This window comes from Scardinius erythrophthalmus (assembly GCF_964197995.2).
Source record: "Scardinius erythrophthalmus genome assembly, chromosome: 16".
NCBI lineage: Eukaryota > Metazoa > Chordata > Actinopteri > Cypriniformes > Leuciscidae > Scardinius > Scardinius erythrophthalmus.
The window spans coordinates 18,930,868-18,955,087 of NC_138236.1; the positions used below are offsets into that span (position 1 = coordinate 18,930,868).

A 24,220-nucleotide genomic window follows, 5' to 3' on the forward strand; every position below is an offset into this window, starting at 1 on the left:
ACTTTGAGCGTTGTAACTTTGTAGATGTTTTTATGCTCAAACAGTAATATTACACACAAACTAAAGTTAAAAAAGTGAAATCATAATCAACCACCACTTTAAGGGTTGCATCTTCCCCCATGTTACCCCTGTAAGATGTTTAATTAAAAAAAAAAAAAAAAAAAAAAAAAAATGGTTCACGAGGAAGAAACTTACTTGAAAGACTTTTGACCCATATGCAGCGAAAGTGGAGCTGTCAGGGCACTGTGTGTGCAGCACACCTTCAAAAGCTATGGAATGTTGGCTCCGCCCCTTAGATCATTGATTGGCTCAAAGTTTCAACGCTCACGCACCCGTGTCCTCCGCCCTGCCCAGAAACGCACTCCAGTCACTCCTAATCACTGTCAACTATCAACGGCCGTGATTGAGAGCGTCCCGCGTCTACAAACAATTGTCTCCTCTTTTCATGAGAAGTTTGGAGTTGCTGTCAAACTTGGACCTTATAAACCAACACTGGATTTACACTTGAAGAAAAAGAAGTTATTTTTATGTCAGCGTAAAGTGGAATGACTACTTATCAAATCTTCACAAGGAAATACTAAACCTCACAAGGAATCGCAAGAATGTTTCTTTATGAACTTGTCAACATATGTTTTGTGACTTTATAAACTAAACCGTGCAACTTCTTGTTGCATTTAATAAACAGAGCATGTCTCTCTTGTAAAAGCGTTCAGAGTTCCTAACAACTTGGGAATTCTGTTTCTCTTCTAGCCCAGTAAAAGTTCTTCTGCTGGGTTTTACTCAGAACTGAATCTCACCTCAGTTTAAACTCGTTTCATAAGCGGCCCACAAGGGCTTGGACGATTTCAGTCATGAACGTGCCAAGGTGCTCTGGAGTTTGCGCTATGATGAGACTTCTGGCGCTGGTTATACACGTTTTGTCAACGACAGCAAAGAGACACGTTGTATACTGGAACAGTACAAACACACGGTAAGTTCACAATTACCTTTAATTCATACTCATCGCGTTGACTGTTTCCAATGAACCTCATTACGCAGGATTGCGGTTGCGTTCCCTGTGCGTAATTCAGCGCGCGATGCTCTTCGGGAGCTCAGCCCAGTAAATGTGAGGTGACTAAGCCCAAAAACGCTCACAGATTTGTGTTGCTTCATGTCTGCAGCCTAAAACACACCTGCACTTATTAAAGGGTTTAAATGTGGTAACGTGTCGTCCCATGCCTCACTGTTTCCACCAACCAAACTTTGATGTATTAATCCTTAAAGGTACACTGGGTATTTTTTTTCTAATTAAAGTTTTATGCACAAAGAAAGAAATGAACAGCTTTTTTATAAATTAACGCAAATTATGTACAATCACATGAGATGAGCAGATTAAGAAAACATGGGGCAGGTTGCCACTAAATGGGTGCTGCCATTTTTAAATCACATGACCATGGAAGTTTTGATTATAACTATTAATAATATATGTTTAATGTATGTGCTTTTCAGTCAATTTACAAAGCCTCAGTTAATAAATGTTGCAGCATTAAAGGCACAGTAAGCGATTTCTGAGAATCATTGTTGAACACTGTTGATATTTAAGGGTACCTTTACACAACAACGATATGCTTAAAGGAGTGGTTGATTTTGATTTCACTTTTCTAACTTTAGTTAGTGTGTAATGTCTGTGTGCAACAAAAGTGTGCAACATCTGCAAAGTTACGACGCTCAAAGTTCAAAGCAAAGGGAGTTATTTGCTTTTAAAGAAATTGCTTTTTAAGGACTACAACAAATGGCTGGTAGGGACTACATGACATTCCTCCAGGGTTAGTGACGTCACCAACCCAATAATTTACATAAACCCCGCCCCCGGGAACGTGATTTATAGATTATCATGACAGAATACGCTAATCAATGACTAGAAGATAACTAAACATAAACTATTCATCAACTAACCATTCAGAAATGTCCTGTTGCATTCTACATGTTGTCACTTCTTCTTGAGTCTCTCCATCTTTGTCTGAATCCGGTTTGAACATAAAAGTTTTTGAAAGTTTCAGCTCATGTCTGTGTGAGAGCAAATAGTTGGAGCTCCACCCTCTGTGCTGGGAGCAGCAGCTCATTTGCATTTAAAGGGACAGGCACAAAAACGGTGCATTTTTCCTTACCCTCAATAAGTGACAATTTTAACAAGCTATATACAAATATCTGTGGGGTATTTTGAAAAAATAAAACTTCACACACACACTCTGGGGACATCAGAGACTTATTTTACATCTTGTGAAAAGGGCATTATACCACCCCTTTAAAACGGAGACGTTTTTCATGTGTTTTCCCGCGTACAGATGACACCATTGTCAAAAAACAATCCCCATTCAAACAGATCCGCAAAAATGACTAAAAACGCTTTTGTTGTTTACACAGACACCGTTTTTCAAAAACGTACACTTTGAAACCCGTTTTTTTAAAGGTTTGCATTTTGTCGTGTAAATGAACGGCCAAAACGCATACAATATTTTATGTTTTTAGTTGAAAACGGTGTCATGTAAATAGCCCCTTAAATCAACCCCAAAAAACACACCCCTCCCTTTATTGCGCTGGAAAGCTTTTCTAATATTAATGTCTTAAAGCTCTTGCCTGATCATAACCCTTCTTTTTCCACTGATATTCCTCTGACCTTTTCTCTTTTATGTCTCTCAGCCATCTCTTTTTCAACAGTCTTTCTTCAAATCTCCCTCTCACTCACTCTCTCTCCTCTCCCATCATGAGTGGACACGCCCCCTATTGCTGTTTGGCTACAAGTTTGTTGTGGTGCTCGGTCTAATCCACTTTCAACAGCGTTTTTCAGAAATCACTTACTGCACCTTTAAGTGTGGTAACTGTTCCCCACATCTGAATATGCCTACTTCCGTACTATATGGTTGTCAAATGTACGTCAAATGATAAGTAGTTTTGAATTCACAATATTTATAAATCGGTATGCAAATGCTCATCCATTGGACAATTTCTATCCTAAATGAGGCCATGGAAGAGACGGATGTCCATATTGTATTCATAGGCTACTTCATGCATACTTACTGTATAAAACATACTTTTAGTTTTAAAATGGTCAAAGAAGTTCTTCATCAAATGCAGAGTACTCTCACAGTGTGCAATATCCAGTGGTTTTATTAACTAAAACTAATAAAAATAGTTTTTTTTTAATTGAAATAAAGCTGAAATAAAATACAAATATTAGATGAGAAACATAAAGTTTAATAACTAAAAAGAAAATGTGAAATATTGTCTTGGCAACTAACTGAAATAACATGAGTTTATTATATTAAAACTAAATAGAAAAAAATACAAAAGCACATTATAAAATTACTAAAACGTACTAAAATGGAAAATATAAAAATAAAGACTAATTCAAAAACAGTAGAATAGTAAATAATACTAAATTAACTGGCGATTTCGGACTCTGAAAATTAGATTGAATCTGGGAATGTCTTTTATATGGATGTTAGTAGAATGAGACTGGGGAAAACAAACAAAGAGGATCAAAACAAAAGATAAACAAACAGCCTTGGTGTGAAGCGGCAGCAGTTTGTAATTATCTTGTGTATCTGTGTTCCAATTTCATTAATTGGGATCAAGGGTCAGAGCTTTTGTATCTCAGCTATATGCTGTAAAATCCAATGCCCTCCGGCTCCTTACAGTCTGGTGAACAATTTCTCTAGGTTTGATCAATTAGTGCTGAACGTAGCACTAATTAAATAAATCAATGTTAATGATGTGTGCTAATCAGCTCTCTTCCTGTTGTGCCACATATCTGTCCTCTGTCTTGCTCTATAATAGTTTAATTGGTGTCATTTGTTAGACTGATGGCACGCTCACCTGCCACTCCAGGTGTTATCTCGGTCTGGATTGGCTGTGTGAGTTTAGGACAGCCTGGAGGGACAGCTGTGCTCCACCCCTCTCGGAACAACTCGGACATGGGAAGCTGTCCATATGGACATGTTTTTCAGCGACAGGCCTCATGTAGTGACACGCAAATAGTTAAACTTGAATCTGGTTTCTTTGTCATAGCTCATTAATTTCTCATCAGAAAGAGTTAACTTTTTTTTTGTTACATTTTTTATACATTTTTTATTCATTTTCTTTTAGCTTGTGGGCTCACTGACGTACACTTGCAGTCAAGGTTGGTGTGTAGTCGTGTTTAGTCTTGTTACGCAGTGATGTGGTTTATTAACACAGATTTAGGTAAAGGCATCTGCAGACTAAACATCAACTCCTTTGCTTCAAGGTTCTCCAGCGCTTCAAACAATGAACACATTGCACAGACATTGATTTGCTGTTTACACCAAATAGTGCAATATAACCAGATTAATGAGGCTCGGTTTTGGACACATGAGCGCTGCAAGGTAGTCATGTAATTTTTCATCACATCAATACTAGAAAGAGTGGGAGAAACTAAAGACTTTTGGGTTTGTCTAGCTGTTGGTTTGGTGTGTATGTGTGATAAATATATATTTTTTTATATTTTTCCTCCTCCTTGATCTCCACTTCTGCCTTTCAGTTGTAACTGAGCTGTGAACTGCTAAGAAACATGTTGCCTTTCGTTTATCAGTTGACGTTTTAGATGGCCTGCCAGCCAGGTGGATAAAGCTTATAACTTGTGCTTTGCTCTTATCTGTCACGCTCTCTCTGCTCGCCCTTTTATTTCCTCATGTTTTCTTATGATCTTAACCAAAAAGTTTGAAACCTGATGCAATGACTTAAAGGGCAACTCTCACCAAAATGAAACCTAGGGTCTTTTTGTTAATCTACCCGAGGCAAACTTTAGTTTAAAAGCATAATTAGAATGGAATGACACTTTTAAGTTTGACCGTATTTTGGTCAAATTGCCTTTTGAATGGGAGTGCTTTGGGCACTTCTATGATAGCATCAAAAATCACTATTTTTAAAACACTAAGAAGGCTCGACACAACATGCAACTTTGTTTGAAGTATCACCAGGGGCTCTTCACATGAACTCGAGCATTGAGAACATTGTTTGTGTACACAGAGTTTACTAAAAAGAAAGATTTTGTGTTTGGTGCAAACAGGGATAAAAAGTACCCCATGCCTACGGTTAAAGCTGCCGTCTGCAAAAATGTTTTGATCATATTCAGTGAAATCGACACTATAATCCGACAGAACAACATAAATAAGGTGGTTTTAGAAAAAAAAAACGAGCTTCTAACTCCACCTGGAGCGTGTTATTTGTTTTGCAAAAATCCACCACTCCCGGACCATCGTGTCCAATCAGCGCAGGGGGGTGTGAGATCTGACTGTCAATCACAGGTCGTGCACACGCCACAGATCCCCCCTGTGACGTGCACGTTACAATATCACATGCACACGACACGCCTAAAGTTCGCCTAAAGATTGCACGGAGCGTGATGGCGGAGAGAAAATCTACTAACAAGCTTCCAATTCCTCGGTTATTGCTATCTATGGATAGATTAGCCAGGGCAGCCTACCTCCGAGTCCATGGTGCTGATCGATGCTGAAGAGACGGACGCGTTCACAGAAAATCAGGTACACATGCACTGACGAGCACCTCAATGGGAGGGTGCTCGCTGGTAGTGGGGGAGGGGCATGAGAGTTGTAAACATTCAACATTTTGGCTAAGTCGACCCAATCTGCCAGACTTGCTGACTGCAGCTTTAAATATACTGCTGGATCTTATATGTTGTGGGCCTATTTTTTTTGCTGGAGGTCCTGGATATCTTGTTCAGATACATGGTATTATGGATTCTAGCAAATACCAACAGATAAAAAATCAAAACCTGTCTGCCTCTTCTAGAAATCTTATAATGGGCCGTGGTTGGATCTTCCATCAGGACAACGGTCCAAAACCAACATCAAAATCAACACAAACATGGGTAACTGAGCACAAAATGAAGCTTCTGCCATGACCGTCCCATTCCCCTAAACTGAACCCTATAGAAAATGAGTGGGGTGAACTGAACAGAAGCACCACCAACATAAACTAGTAAATCTGAAGGATCTGGAGAGATTCTGTAAAGAGGAATGGTCTCTGATCTCTTGTCAGTTATTCTCCAAACTCATCAGGCATTGTAGAATAAAACTCAGATCTGTTATCTTGGCAAAAGGAGGTTGCAAAAAGTATTTAATAACAGGGAGCCAATAATTATGGCGAAAAGCTTTGGAGAAAAGCATTTATTTTATAATGTGATTTACCCCATTTCAATTCTTTTACTTCAGTGAAAGGTTAGATTTTTACGGATTTTTTGAATGAAAGATCAAAAGGATAAACAATGCAGATTTATTTTTTATTATTTATTTATTTTCCACCCACTCATTTTTTTCTTTTCTGAAAAAAACAAAAAGAGATATTCCAACGCTATCACACGACCAATTTGTACAAATTCGTACGAGCGAGTAAAAGGTGGCTAATTCGCGCAAATTCGTATGACCTCACTCGTACGATTTGTCTAAACCCACGTGATGGGTAGGTTTAGGGGCGGGGTCAGGTGTAGGTCATTCGTATGAATTCGTACGAATTAGCCATATCGTGAAATTTGTACGAATTGCCGTGAGATCGGGTTGGATATTCTGAAGACTGTTCTGGTCCCTCTTTTCCATACAATTGTATTGAATGACTGAAGTGTTCAAACATCAAAAATGCATCATAAAGTATTTAAGATGACTCATGCACTATTCTAAGTCTGTGAGAGATACTTTATTATTTATTAATCACAGTTTTGTTGTTATGTAGGTTATATATAAAATTATTATTAAAATGAATAAACCTTAAAAATAAGAAATGTTGCCTTGGCCACTAACTGAAACGCTAACACTAACTTCTAAATATTAATAAATGCTGTAATAGTATATAAATATTACTAAAAATAGCACTGATTCTTTGATGATCTTCCCCTCTAATGGGCTGTTAATCACTGTGACTCAATCATACAGTCAGTGAACAGAACACACGGACTGAACGAATCTTTCAGACCTGTTTCGTGAACTGGATCAGCTACTGTAATTCGTTGAAAAGATCCAACTCCAAGGAAAGATTTCTTCATGAATTGCAGCACTGATGAGATTTTCAGTGAATAAGTCTATGTTTTATTATTTTATCTTCAGAAGATTGGGAATATAGCCTAGTATGGCCCACTTTTGTGACGCTTTTGCTGCATTTTTGAAACCTGAAAGCTTCTTTTTCCATTCAACTGTATGGAAAAGTGTGACCGGTGCATTCTTCAGAATATCTCAAGAGAAGAAAGTCAGGCAGAGTTTAGAGTAAATGACGACAGAACCTTCATACATCAGTGATATTAAACCGATGCATTGTACAAATTCAACTTACCTTTTATATCTGTTATGTTAGTGTATTCATCTTTTGTGTGTGTGAGTCACTTACTCAACAAGTTCGAGCACATTTCTAATACTCTCGAAATACCAAGTGTCAAGTTCTCAACACCTCCCTTTTATCTCTCATGGCTATGTGTTTTACTGCAAAAACCTGTATTTATTTCAATTGCTCATCTTGAAATAAACCATCAATTAATACCCAAGGAACTTTGAATAATTTCAAACGCGTTTGTGCATAATGAAGGATTGTGTGTTTGCATGAGTGTTAATTCATGCGTACAAGCGCACATCAACCCCCCATACACACATCCCAAATACAACATAGTACGTTTTCTCCTTGTTTCAACAGCGAGAGGCGGGATCGGACCTCTCAGGCAGCACGGGGGCGGACGCACCCATGCGCATGCAAATTTAAATTAAAGCTTGAAGATCAACTGTAATTTTGCTCAATCAGGGCTGCCGTGATTGGACCCCTAAGCACGTCTCGTGCTTGGCGAGGACTTCCACAGTTTTCGGATAATCTCCCTACTACTTCTATAAATCATTAGCTACGAGAACCTGTGAACTGTAATCAACAAACCTACTCAGAAATAATCACACTCAGGCTCGCATTCAGAAGGAAGTAAGAAAGTGAACTCCCTGCTGCTTTTGCTCGCTCGCTGGTTATTATGTGGTTTGACTGTATAGCTTAATGCATCATAGTGGATTATATAATTATCCATATGAGTGGAACTATATTTACTGCCTGTTTGTTTTCGTCTGTCCTGCCCGGCGTCTGCCCGTAACCTTCAGCAATCTGCAACGCATTGTCATGAACAGGCATTTCCCGATAATGTAGATGACCTAAGAAATAGTTAGGTTGCATAAATCAAAAGAAAATGTTGCGAAAACAGGAAATATTCCTCAACCTTGTACTCGACAGCCTCAACTATGTGCTTATCGCATTTTTCCCTGCTGTGTAATTATGAAATATGTTCCGAGAAACATACCCTCGCACTGCTAGATATAGCCTCAGCTTTTTAATTCACATGTAACTTTTTTTCCATGGCACATTTTTCTCTCTTTGTATCGCAATATTTTACTTGGCTTACATATGTGACTGAAAACTTACTTTTGAAATTGCTAAATTTGGAACTGTGCATCTTTCAGGAGATGTTCCTTTTTCTTCAGTGGTCTCCTATCAGCCTGTACTGTAAAGGCCACCTGGCCCAGTGGGTATGAAGAGATTTTGGAGCTTCATAGAGGGACTTTACACACAGACTCTGTCCTATGGCTTGTTCCCGATTCGCTGAGGTCCAATCGGCTTCTTTGAAGAAGTCCCAGCCGATAGAAGTTGATGGACTGAGAATGAAACGGATATAATCTTATAAAACGGGTCTTGAGCGGTGGAATTTGGCCAGACCTGGTAGGGATAACCTTTCAGTCTACCTGGGAGAAAGTCATATTCTGTCATCTGTTTAATATTGTAATTTAGTGATTATATGAGTTTCAGATTTCTCTGTGTGATTACGCAGGACCGGCTTCCCAGCCGTCCCGCTGCACACAGCGAATAGAGAGTATCAATATTTTCTGCCTTGCCTGGATATTTGGCTAATACCCACCGTACAGATGTTATCAGCAAATACACTCCATTATCTCACACCTCCACATTGGCCAATAGCGCTTCTCTCAGCGTGACCACATCAGTATCACTCACCAGTTCCCTATCCTTTACATGCCTGGTTTTGTGCACACATGTATGCGCATGCATGCTCCGTTCCGTTATTAGAGGCCGAATATGTTGCCAGTCTGTATGCCAGCCAGTGGCCTGAATGTGTCTTTTGGAAGATAAAATTAAGTTTTAAGTTTAATGTGTAAATTCAAATTCCTGGTGTCTGAAGGGTTAATATTTGTTAAAGGATTTTTGGAGCCACACAGAGTATTTTGCCGACTTGCAAGCAAATTGTGTTCTTGTGCCATGAAAAAACAGCCACTTGCTCCATAAATGAAACATTTAGGAGCTAAATTACTTTTTAGTTGCCAAATTATAGAATTGCTTTTGAAATACTTGTTGGTGGTTCAGAAACTCTTCAGGTCATTGAGTGCTTCTTATTGTATCTTCTAACAATAGTCACTGTTAAATGTTGTGATGAAGGGACACTGTAATATAAAGACTAGACTATGATGATTTAACTTAAAAAATTTTTGTAGTTGTATAGTGTACTTTTTCCAATTTGATGATGTCACTCTTGTGATCCTTATTGTTTTGTAAAACTATTTCTGACTTGATGGTTCTAACATGTCCTTACTGTGCTAAAATGTAACAGCACAGTAAGTTTTTTGTAAGTTTCTCTCTATATATATATATATATATTTATATATTTTTTTTTTTAGATATAGAAAATCATGCTTCAGTTGTGAACATGGTGATGGCTCTGAGGGATTCACTAATTGAGTGAGACTCATTCAAATTTGTTTGGAAACTAGTTCATAACAGTCATTTGTTTGCGAATCCCGCTGTTCATTGTTGCGTACAGGAAACACACTGGAGATGATATGAGTCACAAAGGGTTTTAAATGCTAAAAAAAAAATTGGTTGCATTTGACAAAAGCCCTGACAAAAGCAGTCTCCTTGCTTTTATAGGCCTATATATAAAGTATATTTTATTATGCACAGTAAGCAGCTCAAATGATTCACCTCCCTAATGCTATTGAAGCGTAAAGACACATCATGTGGTGATTGCAATGCATGCATATTTTCACTAGGACAGGTTTTTGTAGTCATATTGTTGGGGAGTTGTTCACTCCGATTAGTGTTTGATGAGGAATGCAGGGGTGGATATGGCCATGGTTGAGGATTCATAACTGAGAACAGTGTTTTCTTCTTTTTTCACGGAACTTAACCTCAGGGTGCCCTCTTGAAAATACCTCCAACTCAGTACCTGCGCCGACACTTCAGCAGGCAAACTGAATTATTGCGGGATATGTGGGTTTTACTGTGTTTGTGCAATTGTATTAGCCTGGCTGGGAGATATTGCGTTTCTAGCACTGCCTGTTGTGAGGCATCAAATGTGGACCGGAAATCTTATTGTTTTGGCTTTCAATATTACACATGCAGAATTGTTTAAAGGAAAAGCTACTTTCTCTAGGGTAACACACGCACGCACACACGCACACACACACACACACACACACAGCTTCTTTCCTGTGTAGGATGTGAAGGATGCTCTGTCTCTTTGAGACTTGTGTGGTGTCCCCTTTTTGCTGCTAATGGACATGTATTATCTGAGTGACAGGGAGAGAAGTGCCTGATATACTGTTTAAGCTACACCTTATAGACCTCTGATGGCTTGTGATGTCTGTCTGCGAAATTCCTACCATTCCATGACCATCATTTACTCATTTCCCATGTTCATTTTCTTTGTGTTGTTTTACTTGTATCGACATGAGCATATTTCAATTATACATCATCGTTCAAAAGTTTGAGGTGAGTAAAAATAGTTTTTTAAGTTATACTTTTATTCAGAAAGGATGCATTAAAATTATAAAAAGTGATTGTAAAGACTTGTACATTGTTACAAACAAATGCTGTCCTTTTGAACTTTCTATTTATAATTTCCACAAAAATATCAAGTCTTTTCAGACTTGATGATAATAATAAGAAATGTTACTTGAGCAACAAATCAGCATATTAGAATGATTTCTGAAGGATCATGTGACACTGAAGACCAAAGTAATGGCTGCTGAAAATTCAGCTTTGCCATCACAGGAATAAATAACATTTCAATAGTTCACATTATTATGTTTTTTTTTAAGAGACTTCGTTCTGAAATATTAAGTCTTACTGACTCCGAACTTTTGAACTGTAGTGTATTTTGTATATTCTTTTTTTTTTTGGTAATATTCATACTCTATATTCTGAAAGAGAAGGCAATAAATGTGAAAATATGTACATTTATATATCAGGTTGTGCTTTAAATACAGATGAATTGATAAAACAAAGGAATAATGTGTATTATGTGCATTTTCTTCTGTGAATTTCCATTTTATAAGAAAAAAATTGTTTGTTTGTTGTTTTCTTTGTGAAAACTAAAGGGCTAATGATTGTTCACGAGAAGTTTCCATAAAATAGCCTGTGAGCAATAGAAAAAGTTAATCATATACCAACCAATAGCCAAGCCTTTTTAATTAGCCTTAGTTACTCATTACCAGAAAGCAAAACATATCACTATTTTATTAGCTGTTATTCTGTCACAATATACCGGAGTAGGCTGTTAAACGTAGGTATGATTGAAGAATAGGACAGTGTGTCCTAACCCAATTGATTCAATCTTTTGTTTGTGAACAAACCTAGTGGATCTCTAGCTATCATGTTTGGGTTTTTTTTTTTTGGCTTTGTGTTGTGACCTCGCGTGCATATAGTTTATGAAGAGCGATTTGTGTATCAGTGAACACATTAACATTTGTGGTTGAATAAAGGGTAGCAGTGTGTGTAAAGTGGGCATGCGTGTTGATTTGTTGTTCAGACTCTTATCTTCCTGTCAAACCACTTCTTCATTCTTATCATAGTGTTTGATTTCCTCCATGCTTTATCTTGCAACTTGAAAAGTAGCCATTTGTTTATCTGATTCCTGCATCACCCCTTTAAAGTCAACATGAAATCAAAATTGACCCTGTTTTCTTAATTAATGCATGTTTTTGGTCTTATTGTGAATGATTCATCAGTGCATGTTCTTCCAAACAAAAAAACAAACTTGTCTTCATAATCATGTTCTTCCTCTGAAACTACTTTCCTTGCTGATTTCACTGAGGCCTTAGATCCAATCAATTCCCGATGGATAAAGTCTCACCCTAATTTCAATCTTGTTGAATACTGTCAGACATTACAAAAGAAAGATGGGACAACATTTCATGTTGGCTTGAAACATACATGGGTACATTGTTGACTCCCATTTTATTCTACAATTCATCATTCCTCCTCCTTTTTATAGTCCACACTAGGGATGGGACGGTATGAAAATTTCATATCACGATTATAGTGACCACAATTATCGTGATTATCAATATTATCACGGTTTTGTTAAAACGATATGAAAGTGTTCAAAAAGAACTGATGCTCACTCTGAAAACAGTTTTATATTTGAAAATCAACAAACAACAAATAAAATGCAGCTCTATGCAATTTTTTTTAAGCAAGATTCTATTCTGTGGCATTTCCTTCATTATAATGACCGTCGTCAATAGCAACGCATTATAACACAGCGCACATCCATGTATCACAACGGACGCGCTCTCTCGTTTCATTCAAATTCAACTTGCAGTCTTGCGTCTCCGTTTTTGAATATATTGAAAATGAAATCAGAGTTGATTTGTTGTTTACAGAGTTTGATAATATTGTTGTGATCATCTTGTCTGGGCGATTGTTTTGAACACTGTACAAAAAAAATCGTTGTAATTAGTGCACAATGGATACACATTATTATCCCTTAAATGTCACTCTAAATAGTCTTGTTTGAACTTGTTCATTCGTCTTTGGCTCAAAGCCACTTGCTGCGAACTTTTCTTTGCGGAAGCTTCACGTTTATTTCATGTGAGTGAGATCAAATATTTCAACTCAAAACAACATTTTGTGCCCAATTATTTCCCGGACGTAGTTTTGGTATTGAGGTCAAAGTTAACTTGCCTTGCATTCGCTATAAACAGTGGGTGATGGTCATACAAGACGACTCGGCATATTGAAGTGTTTCCCCCCATTGTAGCGACTTTTTTTTGTGCATGTTCTGCAGACAGGGTGACCATCCTCGATTAAGTTTCACTCAGGACTTTTCTAAAAGCCAAAATATGACCACACCTCAGATTTGGTCCTCTTAAAAGGCTGAAAAATCTCCCGAGCACGATCACTGTTGCTGGCTGGACAGGATTTACAGTGAGTTATTAAAATTGCGATAATCAAACACTTTTAAACGATAATACTAACCGTCAGTACATTTTATCGTGGTTTATAGTGAAACCGGTAATCGTCCCATCCCTAGTCCACACACTGAACATCCTGCTAATCCACCCTTCCCTGCATCATTTCGATCTGTCTTTCACTCTCTGCTGAGAAGGAAAAAAACATTGATGTCCATTCTGAATGAGCAGAAAGAAGGCAAGCACATTATGTAGGGATGTCAGGGAGAGAATCAACAGTTTTCAGTGCCTGCATCGGTTGGGGAGCCCCTCTGGGGAAGAAGGGGTGAGGAGGAGAGGGAGAGAGGAAGGCAGGGAGGAAGAGATGTCAGCAGGTATTACTATCACTGTCACTGTGCAGTCGTGGAAAGAAACACACTCGTCATGCTGCTTACCCTAAAGGGAGGACATTTCGGGAATAGTGTGTAGGCCTATCATAAAATTACTATATTGTGAGTTTGTAAGATTTGTGTGTACATTTCTAATATTTTCTTTCTTTTTCAGTAAATAGGTGTAAATGTGAGCGGGTTTGGTTCGTTGTAGGTAAATTATTGTTGTAATTTTTAGATCTAGTATATATTTATGCATATATTGTAGATGGCACACATACGTCTCCAAGATGTCTTTTAGGGGGTGTTCACACTTGGCATGTTTGGTTAGATTAAAACGATCCCTGGTGCGATTGTTCTGTTAGTGCGGTTCATTTGAATAAGTGTGAACGCTGCCATCCGAACCCTGGTGCTCACCAAACTAGGCCACTAAAAAGATGGGTCTCGGTCCGCTTCCAAGCGAACTCTGGTGCGGTTCGAATTAAATATGAACGCAACACGGACCAAAGACATGTTAACAAACCAAAAATGGTACATGATGTCACAAGATGCGACCCTAAAAGGACAGAATGCTCACGAATACCTGTTTTTTCTCGTCATAGTCGCGATGTTGCCCATCACAGTTCGGTACAGGCATCAGAACCGCATTTTCTCGCATCAGATCGTTTGTGTGTGTGATGGAGGGATTCCTGTCGCTGTTTTGACTCCTCCACACATTTTATAAGCTCTTCACGAGTTCTCAGCTGGTCAAAATACCACCACATGTAGGCTATACGCACAAACAACGGGGTCATTTAGCCCAGAACACAGCATTGTTTTGGATGTTCGGTAAGTTCAGTCGTGAAATATACTCCATAAAAGCAGACCAATCAGGTTATGAACATATCCATATGCCTTTAGGTTCAGTGTAAAAAAAAAATGCCAATATGAACCCTAAGCGGACCAGGACTACATTTATTTTAATTTTATTTTTTGGCTCAAACGAACCTAGAGAACTGAACTACAAGTGTGAACACACCCTTAGAGAGCGCTTCATCTGGAAAACATCTGTTGTGTACAAACATTTGATAAACATCTTTAAAAAAGCAGTTTTACATACATTCTAAATCATAAACATCTTAACATTTTCTAAATGTCTGTATAACATCTGATAGGAATGACGTACTACGGTACAAAAGATGTATTGCAGATGAGCGAACAATCTTAAAAATACATCTTTCAGATTAAACACATCTAATAGATGACTCCGTGGTGTGTGTGTGTGTTGATCAATTTAAAAATTGTAATGACATTCCAATTTATTTGAGAAATTAATTTGTACTTGCTGTATATATGAATCTCTTCACTGTATGTAGGTGTGAACTTTGTGTGTTGGAATGTTTGTTATTGTTTGATTATACATGTGGGAGGATGACTTGTAATATGTTCTTTATATATTGGGGTGTGTGTGGGGTGTCTATTCTTTCTCTGATTTTGAGTGCAGTAGGAGTTTAGGAGATACCTGTACAAATGTCTAGAGTGGCATGCATGGAATGCTGGTTTCTTGCGCATTACTCTAATGTTCGCTGTGGCGACGCCATGTGTGCACGTACTGTTCTGGGTGTGTTCTTCTGATAGAAGTGTTTTGATAACCGTTTCAGTTCCTCAAACCGGCAGCTCACGATTCTCCGGTTATTAAACAGATTTGTCCTCTGTGTGTTGAAGCAGAGCACAATCAAAACAACCAGTGCTGATGATAACTGGGTCCAATTCATCAAGGCGGGTCTGGCGGTTAGTGTCTGGAACACACTGAACAGATTTCCTGCAGAGCCCCCCGTACCGTTTCTCATATGGTTGGCAGCTTTGCCATCATTATTGTGCAGACTGTGGGGTCAAATGTGCTTTTTTTCCCCTGAAATTTAATTTATAGACATGTATCTGAGACTTTACTGGAATATACTACCACTACCAGCCATCCTGAGATTGGAGTTTATTCAAATTTTCTATAAGCAGGCAGTTTTGGAAGAATGAATTAATGTAATCTGCAAATTCTTTTTGCAAATTGTTATGATGCTTGTAAGATGGGGCATAGCATTATATTTACAAGTATATTCATCCCACCACACTATTAATAGAAAACTATCAATTCCCATGCATCAATGTGTCACACGATTTGAATCCTTCTTACGCCCCTGCTTGTAAGTATGAGGTGGCAGCTGTATTGAAGATGCCCCTTCGGATGAGTTTTGTAATGTTATCTGAAAAGACGGCATCAGACTCTCTCATTGTTCTAGCAGTAGCTGCTTGTCTGTAATCCTAAATTAAGTGGATAATTTGCTCTCTGCATGGGGCATGGGAGAAGCCATGGCTACACAACATGTGTTCTCCTTGAACCCACCCTCGCCCTGCCTCCCCCACGGCTCGGCTGTTGTTCAGTATTGTGTGGGCTGTTTAAAAGAGTTTTGTACTTGAAGTGCGTCCTCCTGTTTACAGACAGCTAATGGTGGGCTTGGTGCTTCACTTCAGCCAACTGATTCTGGATGAGTTTGAGTTTTTCTAAAGTAAAGATATATATATATATATATATATATATATATATATATATATATATATATATATATATATAGTGTGTGTGTGTGTATATATAGCAGCTTAACAAACTGTTTTTGTAAATATCTAAAATAACTGGAAGCGATGACACTGAAAACTTCGCTTTTATGATAAAAAATAAGGTGGGTTATTTGAAATTAATTTATAATTTTGTTTATTTTAGTTTTAATGTTTAATATTTGATTCATTATTTTTCATTACACTTTTTATATTTTTATTTTTTGTTTTATTATTTTCATTTTATTGTGATTTTATTATTTATAATTGTATTATTATTAATATTTTTGAATTATGCTTTTTATATATATTTTTTATTTATTACTTTTTAAATTTATTTGTATTTAATTTATTTTAGTTTATCGTTGTTTAATTTATTATTTATTTTATTATTGTCATTTAAATTCAGTTTATTGTTCTGCTTATTTTAAACCTTTTATCAGATCTTAAGGTAACGCTTTGCCTTTTTTGTTAATTGTTTTTGGTTTCTCCTCTGTGTTACAGAAGAGTAATGTGTGGTTTGGGTTATTGGGTTTTGTGTGGGGCGTTTTTGAGCCTTTTGTACCATGTGTGCCTAATGCAGGCTGTGGATGCTGCTTTTTGTATGGAGCGAGTTCTGCTCTTTGTGCGGCTGAGGCCTTTGTGACCTGATCATGTTCAGAGGTGCTTGGCTCTCCTCGGGCTCTCCGCCTGGCCACCGCACCACAAAGCTCAAGGCTGCCAAGCACCAGCACTCTTTCATGCCCTTTCAGCTCACGAAAAACCAATCTGAATTTGAATTTGAAACGTTTTGACAGAGAAAGATGGAGAGTAGGGGCTGAGGGAGAGATAGAGAAGGTTACCAGGAGAGAATAGGATGAGAGGGAAGGAGCAGCGAGTGAGGGGGAGAGAGAGAGAAAAGGAGTGTAAAAGAGAAAGGGCAGTTTTGTCCCATGAGATTACAATGCAGTGACCGTGAAAGTGCTTAAATAAACAGTGTGTGAGAGAGGAAGAGCCAGAGGAGGAGAGACTGGCATTGGGAAATGGAGACGAGCGAGAGGGAGGGAGGGGAAGGAAGACAGAAAATTGTTGACAAGGAAATGAGTCTAGTGAGTGGGGGAGGGAAGTGGAGGGTGAAAAGAGGGACGACAGAACTTTATTAAAAAGCTACAAATTCCACAAATAAGAGAATTAGTGAGAGAGAGGACCAATGGAGACTGATCCCTCCTCCACTTCAGGATGATAATGCCTATTCTAGTCAACTAGTAGTCATTCATTAAGCCATTAGTCGACTAATCGCATGTTTATATTAATTTAATTACTTGTATATAATGGGAGTGGAATATATGCCTATTTCCCACTATGCGCCTAGTTTCGGTTCATTTATGTGATGCACTGCTGTTCAGGGAGACTGAGACTGTTTATTAAATTTCAACTGATCCACAAGTTACAGTCTTTTAAGTTAAACGTAATTAATAGTTTGACAAAGTACGATATACCATAAATCCACCCACTAACAACCACTGAGACTTTCAAAATTCATCTGAAACAGGAAAGACAATAGTACCCAGAGACAGAGCTCATTGTTCTTGTATACAAGTGTGCACACAATGAGAAAGATTGCAGGACTCAATTTGTACAGTTTCTAAGGGAAATATGAGTGCTGCTTATTGTGCAAGAGCCATGAAGCTAAGCTATTTGCCAGTGGTGGTTGCTAATGTGGTTGCTAATGTGTTTTGAGAGGTTGCTAGGGTCCCGATAGGATAATTGCTGAGTTGTTAGTTACTGGCAAGTTACCCATCAAGTTCCTTGTTAATCTGGTCCCTACATATGACTCCACTCCCTCCATCAATGTCAGATTAGGGAATGTTTTAGTGCTTGCCAAACCCAGCAGTTATGAAGAAGAGGAATAAAGAGCTGGAAAAGTAAGTTGTTGCTTCACAGGTGGACTGCTAGTGAGAAAATGGACCAGCAAGTGAAAGAGACAACATGCAGCGGTAAAAAAGAGGGAGAGCGCAAGAGAGAGGGACGTCTGTGGGAAAGAGAGGCAGAAAGAGGCAAGAGTTCCTAGCCTATCAAAACTGTGACCCACTTTCGCAATGATGGATGCCCAAAGCCAGCTCAGATTTATCGTTATTGCTTATTTGCTTAGCAGGCGCCCTTTTCAGCGCGGAGCGAGGTTGAACACTGGAGCATGTAAACTCCGGTGGCTGCTTGCCCTAACCCACTTACCGGCGACACGACAGCTGGGCCTGCAGACCAGAGAGGGGCTCGTGCACCGCAGACCACTACAGCAGACACCTGTCTCTGAATGCAATTTCCATTGTGTGCTTTCCTTTCTTCATTCCTTTCCTCATCTTTCCAGACCTTTTAAAGAACCCCCCTCTCCACGTAGCAAAGGCACTGCCGGTTGAACGGTATCTAAAGGAGGAAGTTGTATTTAAAGCGAAGGCAAAAAGGTTTTTAAAACAGTCAGAACCATCATTAGTGTGAGGTTTGGAAGTGGTGATGGAGGAAAGGGTGGGGTGCAGAGGTCCTGGCGGAGCTCCCGGTTCCAGATTGGCTGACTCCCAGACCGCTGCACCTCTGGTCTGGCCTTACATACCCCCTGACACCCATATGCACAGATTCACATATGTTCATGTGCCCATTATAAGAAATACTGTACATTTAGGGCCCTATGGTTTCTGGGATGCAGACAAAGCATACATCTGGCATAAGTGGCACAGAATTTGGCACTACATAAAGTTGTGAATGGTCACTTTACATGTCAGTCAAACAGCCTCTTCCTGACTAAGTGGGCGGACCTTAGCCAATTGCAGCGGCTAAAGAGCCCAGACCCCATGTCATCTGGCAAAAATCTAGCTACACGGGACTGGGACCCCATTTACTTTCCTTGTGTAACCAAAAACAGTTCAAAATATGATATTGTTCCACAGAAGAAAGTTAGTCGTGCAGGTTTGACGTGACATGAAGGTGAGTAAATGATGACAGGATTGTCATTTTTAGGTGAACTATCGATATAATTTGTGCACTTTCCCAAATGATACTCTCTAATTATGGCTCTGTTGTGCTACGGTGGTGTTTTATTGGTTTATAATGAACAAAATGGAAAAAAAAAATGTATTTTTTATTTTTTTGCTCTTGGGGTTTCTTTAACAGCCTAAAGTAGGTACTAAGTTTCTTTCATGGTATTAAATTGAAAAATAAAAAAAAGCCTATAAAGGAGCCTTTAAATGCTTTAGGTTATTCACTGAAAAGCTATTATTTTATGTAGGTATTAACTTTATCTGTATTCAGCAAGAAAACCAGCCAGTGTCCACTTCAATAGTAGAGCATCAGCACCGAGGTTCGCACCGAGGCTGAGAAGGCCATTGCTAATCTTCCTCTTTCAGATCCTGACTTATGCACGCACATACCCGTGCACGCACACACACACACACACACACACACACACCATGCTAAAGTCATCCCCTCCTGTTCTTTGTAGTACTGTGGGTCCTGCTGACTCTTGGTGAAAGGGGCGCTGTGCTAACAGGCAGAAAATAGACCCGGCTCTCTGTTTGAGCTCCGGCCTCAAGAGCCCCGGGCCGCACCGTTGCCCAGTGATAAACGCATTTGAAAACAGGGGGCACACAAAGTCTTCCAGTGCCTAGCTAAATGCTAAACACCCCCCTCATTCATGCACATACACACGGTGAATTCTTTTTTAGACGCCTTCACAAACCTATCTCCAGCAGCTCTGCTGAAGAGCAGCCAACCTCTGTGCCCCAAGCGAGCCTGAGCTTCTCTGAGCACAGAAACGGCTTTTCACACACGTTACACCGCTGCATGGTGATTACAGGAGCATGTAGGTCACTCTTAAGCATCTGCTCGTAATGTATTAGCTTGAATGGATGAACGAACAAGCCTAATGAATGAATTAATGAATTGAATTAAGGAACAAAGGGTCTCATTTGCCAACCATACGCGTGTATTTGAGCGTGAAACCTGTGTAAGAACGTTTTCATGCAGAAATTATGATTCAATCAAGCTTGTAAACATTTCTAAATTTAAATAATTTCAGAAATTATTCAAAATGTACACACACACAAAAAAAAACGAACCAATTCCTGTTTGATTTTCCTGAAATTATTGTGTCAGCACAATGACAAAATAAATGCAAAAGCAATTCAAATATTATATGGAAAATATTGTAAATATGTACTTTTGCAAATATGCAGATTGTTTGTGCTTACTTGGGCTGCTACAGAATAAAATATTTGGATTTGGTCTCAAAATAATTGTGATTCTTAAGTTAAAACAGTAACTTTGACAGATCTAAAAATGCATTGTAAAATCTTTTATTTTATTTTATATATATTCTAAATTTGACTTCCAGCAACCTGCAATTGTTTATTCATATTTGTTATATCTTGTTATATCTTGTATATCTTATGTTTTTTAGTAAATATTATCTTTTTATTCTATATTTATTTGAATTCTTGTATATAATTATGATTTATTTAGATGAGCACTGATCTTTTAACAGACCCAAGCTCGCATTTACAAACACGTTCATTAGGAAGCAGAAATATGGCATTTCCAGCATCATTTCACTGACCAAAAGAAATTCCCATGCGTTAGTTTTTATGAAATGCCACAGACGAACAAATACAGCTTAGCTCAGTCAGTAGCGTTAATCTTAGTCAAGTTCTCCTCCGCATAACGAAAGAAATTAATTTTCTGGGGTGTAGTTACAGCTTCCCATGCCACAAAAGCCTTGTCCTGAAAAATGTTGAAATCAATATCTCGAATTGCTGCACCTGCAGAACAACCTTGTTCTGTCCTCGCAAAGGTAACTACGGGTTGGTGCTGTTCTGTCAACTGAAACTTAAACGGTCCGTAGCTCCAAATGAACCTGCCTTATCTCACTCGCAAACTTTTGTGCACTACAGTGAATAATACATTCCTAGCGTGAGGTTGTTTAGTGTGTGCGGAAAGCCAGCACCTCACAGGAAACAAACTAAGCCCCTAACCACATGTGGCCCCACACCTGGCGCCTTTGGAGAGATAGAAAGAGCCACGCAAAATGTTGGCACCAAAAAGGAAGCTTAAGGTCAGGAGTCCTGTTTGTTTTTGCGTGTGTGCGCGTTTCCTCTGCTACACTTTGGAATAACATCCATTAACAAAGGGTTTGGATCCTGCTTCCCAACACTTTTAGGAAAGAGAGGGAGGGAACGAGACCTAAAGGAGACCAAAATGACCGATTCAAGAGCGTCATATAGAGTAACGCACAGGAAATGGTCAAAGAAAGAATGAGATTAAGGAGCAAACAGGGGGTACCAGATGGCCAAAGTGGGAGCCCAAGTAGGTGTTTGTCTGAAGAGCCTTAATAGTCAGGTTTGACACAACATGGCTGAATGAACAAACACACAAACACACACGGTCTGAAACGGTTGAACACATCGGAGCCGCGTGAGGAGCTTAGCGCCTGTTGGGCTAGCGCTGAGGCTAACATGGGGTTTGGGGATGCGCCACATGCTGGAGCTTAGGTGGGTTTATCGCAGGAGGGGGCAAAGGGGAAGGACATATTTGTGGCAGAGAGCCGTTTTTTTTTATATAGTGAGGCGGTTTGAATGTGTTTTTGGATTTGTGATGGTTATGGAAGCTGTGCGCGGCTGCCTTCGTCTGGCCGACAGTCCCTGGCAGAGAGTGTTCCTGCTTTTCTCTGCATAACTACTACTTTGTATTTAGTGTTTACTAATCCAAAAAGACCAAATGCACCATGAATAATTTGGTTTAAGTTGGTTTTTTTTTGTTTTTTTTACATGTTTGTTTACCAAGCTTTTACAATTCTCAATTTTCATTGTTAAATCACATTATAGAAAAAGATTTATTATTCACTATTCTAGGAATTAGTGGTTACTTGTCATTGTGCCTCATGAACTTGCCAGTCAGATTGTTTCTTTGTTGATTCTTTTTCTTGTTCTATGTGACAGACGTGCATCTTCAAATACTTAAATAATGTACAGATTATACACTATATACCTATATACACTGCTTTTGAAAATGTTGGGTTTACTATTAATTTCTTTAAATATAATTGTACTTTTATTCAGTAAAATTGATCAAAAGTGGCAGTGAATGCTTTTGTTACAAAAACATTTCAAATAAATGCTGTTTTTTATTTTTTAGCATATTCATCAAATAGTCCTGAAAAATGAATCAGTTTTCAAAAAAATTAAACAGCACAACTGTTTTCAACATTGATAATAAGACATGTTTCTTGATCAACAAATCATCATATTAGAATGATTTCTGAAGGATCATGTGACACTGAAAACTGGAGTAATGATGCTGAAATATCAGCTTTGCCATCGCAGAATTAAATTACATTTCAAAATGTATATAATAAATATACAAAATAAAATATATTAAAATAGAATATAGTTATTTTAAATTGTAATACTTCACGTGTATGTGCGTGTGTGTGCCTGATAAATCATAGCATTTAAATTGTTCCGTACATGAGAGCATCTGTGACTCTGCTGGTCTTGAATCTTGTGGTGCAGTGGTGCTCGACTGGTTTTGCTTCAGGACCAGAATTTTTATTGGACATCATTTGGCAACCCACCACAACACCAAAATTGTTCATTATACAAAATTGAATTTCAATGGTTTCATGCTTTCGGCAGCCAATAATTCACTGCACAAAACTCATTGCGGTTGTCAAAAACCATGTACCACATATTCATGTAATCTGCATCATATTTCATTTATTGCCTAGTTTTGTTCAAGCTTTTGAAGAGTAAGTGCATGTCACGCATTCTGTCCGTGTTGGAAACTCCATATTTTGAGTAGCTCAGCTCCCACATTGACACATCCATTTTTTTTTTATGTGAGTTCGATTGGGCGCATGGTTTTTGGCATCATCAACAAAGCATTTTCTCCTCCTTAAAAACATATTTATTTGAACTATGAATGAATATGTCGCTAGTTGCATATTTCATTTGCATTTGGCAATTTGGCTAATGTCCGTGACCTTTAGAAAAATTCTGCGTGATAAGAACCTGCTCTGGTGAAAGGTGTGGCTGCGTAAACCCTTCATTGTTGTAACGTTCCACAGTTTGTGATTTCTGAGTTCTTCACTTTTGGTTTTGAAGTCCTGTTTCAAACAGGCTCTAACAGGGCTGCATCTGCAGCGTGGCTGTCAAACCCCAGAGACTAACGTGACCTGATGAGAGGGAGAGAAAGAGAGCGAGAGATTGGCGGAGAGAAGGCGAAAGATAGAACATGCAAGGTAGAGGGTTAATGGTGTATATGAGGATGACTTTGATACAGGTCATATGCACGTCACATGATATATTCCTGAGTGGAAAAGGGGATGGCAGCCGAAGAAAAATGGAGTGATGAAAGAGCGCCATCTAAAATGATCAGAAAAGGGATATTCTTTTCCGAAATAAAATATTTCGGTTTTTGACTGAAATCACCTCATTTGCTCTTCCTCCCGTTACTCTGTGTGATGGAGGGAAGAACCATTGACTGAAAGTGCATTGGAGCGTTGGATCCCCTTTAGGGAATGAGTACGCTCTCTTTTTCTTTTGTTCTCTCTCACTCATTCTCTATCTCACCCCTCTAGCCCCCTCGACTCCCGTTGGATGCCTCGCCTGTTGCCAAGGTCTCTAACCATTTTTTTTTTTTACTCTTTCCATTGCTCCACATCCCTCGTTCCCATGCTGGTGTCTCCCTTGGAAGAGTTCGGCTTGGCCGAGCGTGCCAGCCCACCTCACCCCTCAACCAAATCCTCCAACATTCAAATAACACTACAACTTTCTCTCTCTCTCTCCCTCTCAGTTCCTGTATCTTCGCTACATATTGTCTTCTCAAAACTTTCCAAGTCCCTGTCTTCATGTATTTTTGCCATTCTCTTATCAAAGCTCCTCAGATAACCCTACTGCTCCCAGGGCAGCTCCATAGAAATATGCCCTTTTCTTCACTGGCTGGCTTTAGAGTTCTTACAAAGTTCCCTCACTGCTGAGTCCATCAGGACCCCCAACTTTTCCCTTCACCAGT

At 38.8% G+C, this 24,220-nt stretch overlaps 1 protein-coding gene across 1 annotated transcript in view; it reads left to right on the forward strand.

The window, feature by feature from the left end:
* Window positions 1-357: 357 nt before the first annotated feature.
* The window catches only part of efna4 (ephrin A4), a 61,201-nt gene continuing 37,338 nt past the window's right edge, over window positions 358-24,220 (forward strand). The window contains exon 1 of the mRNA XM_081388343.1: window positions 358-970. Coding sequence (XP_081244469.1) covers window positions 852-970 — 119 coding nt within the window. The 5' untranslated portion in view covers window positions 358-851. The remainder of the gene's footprint in view (window positions 971-24,220) is intronic.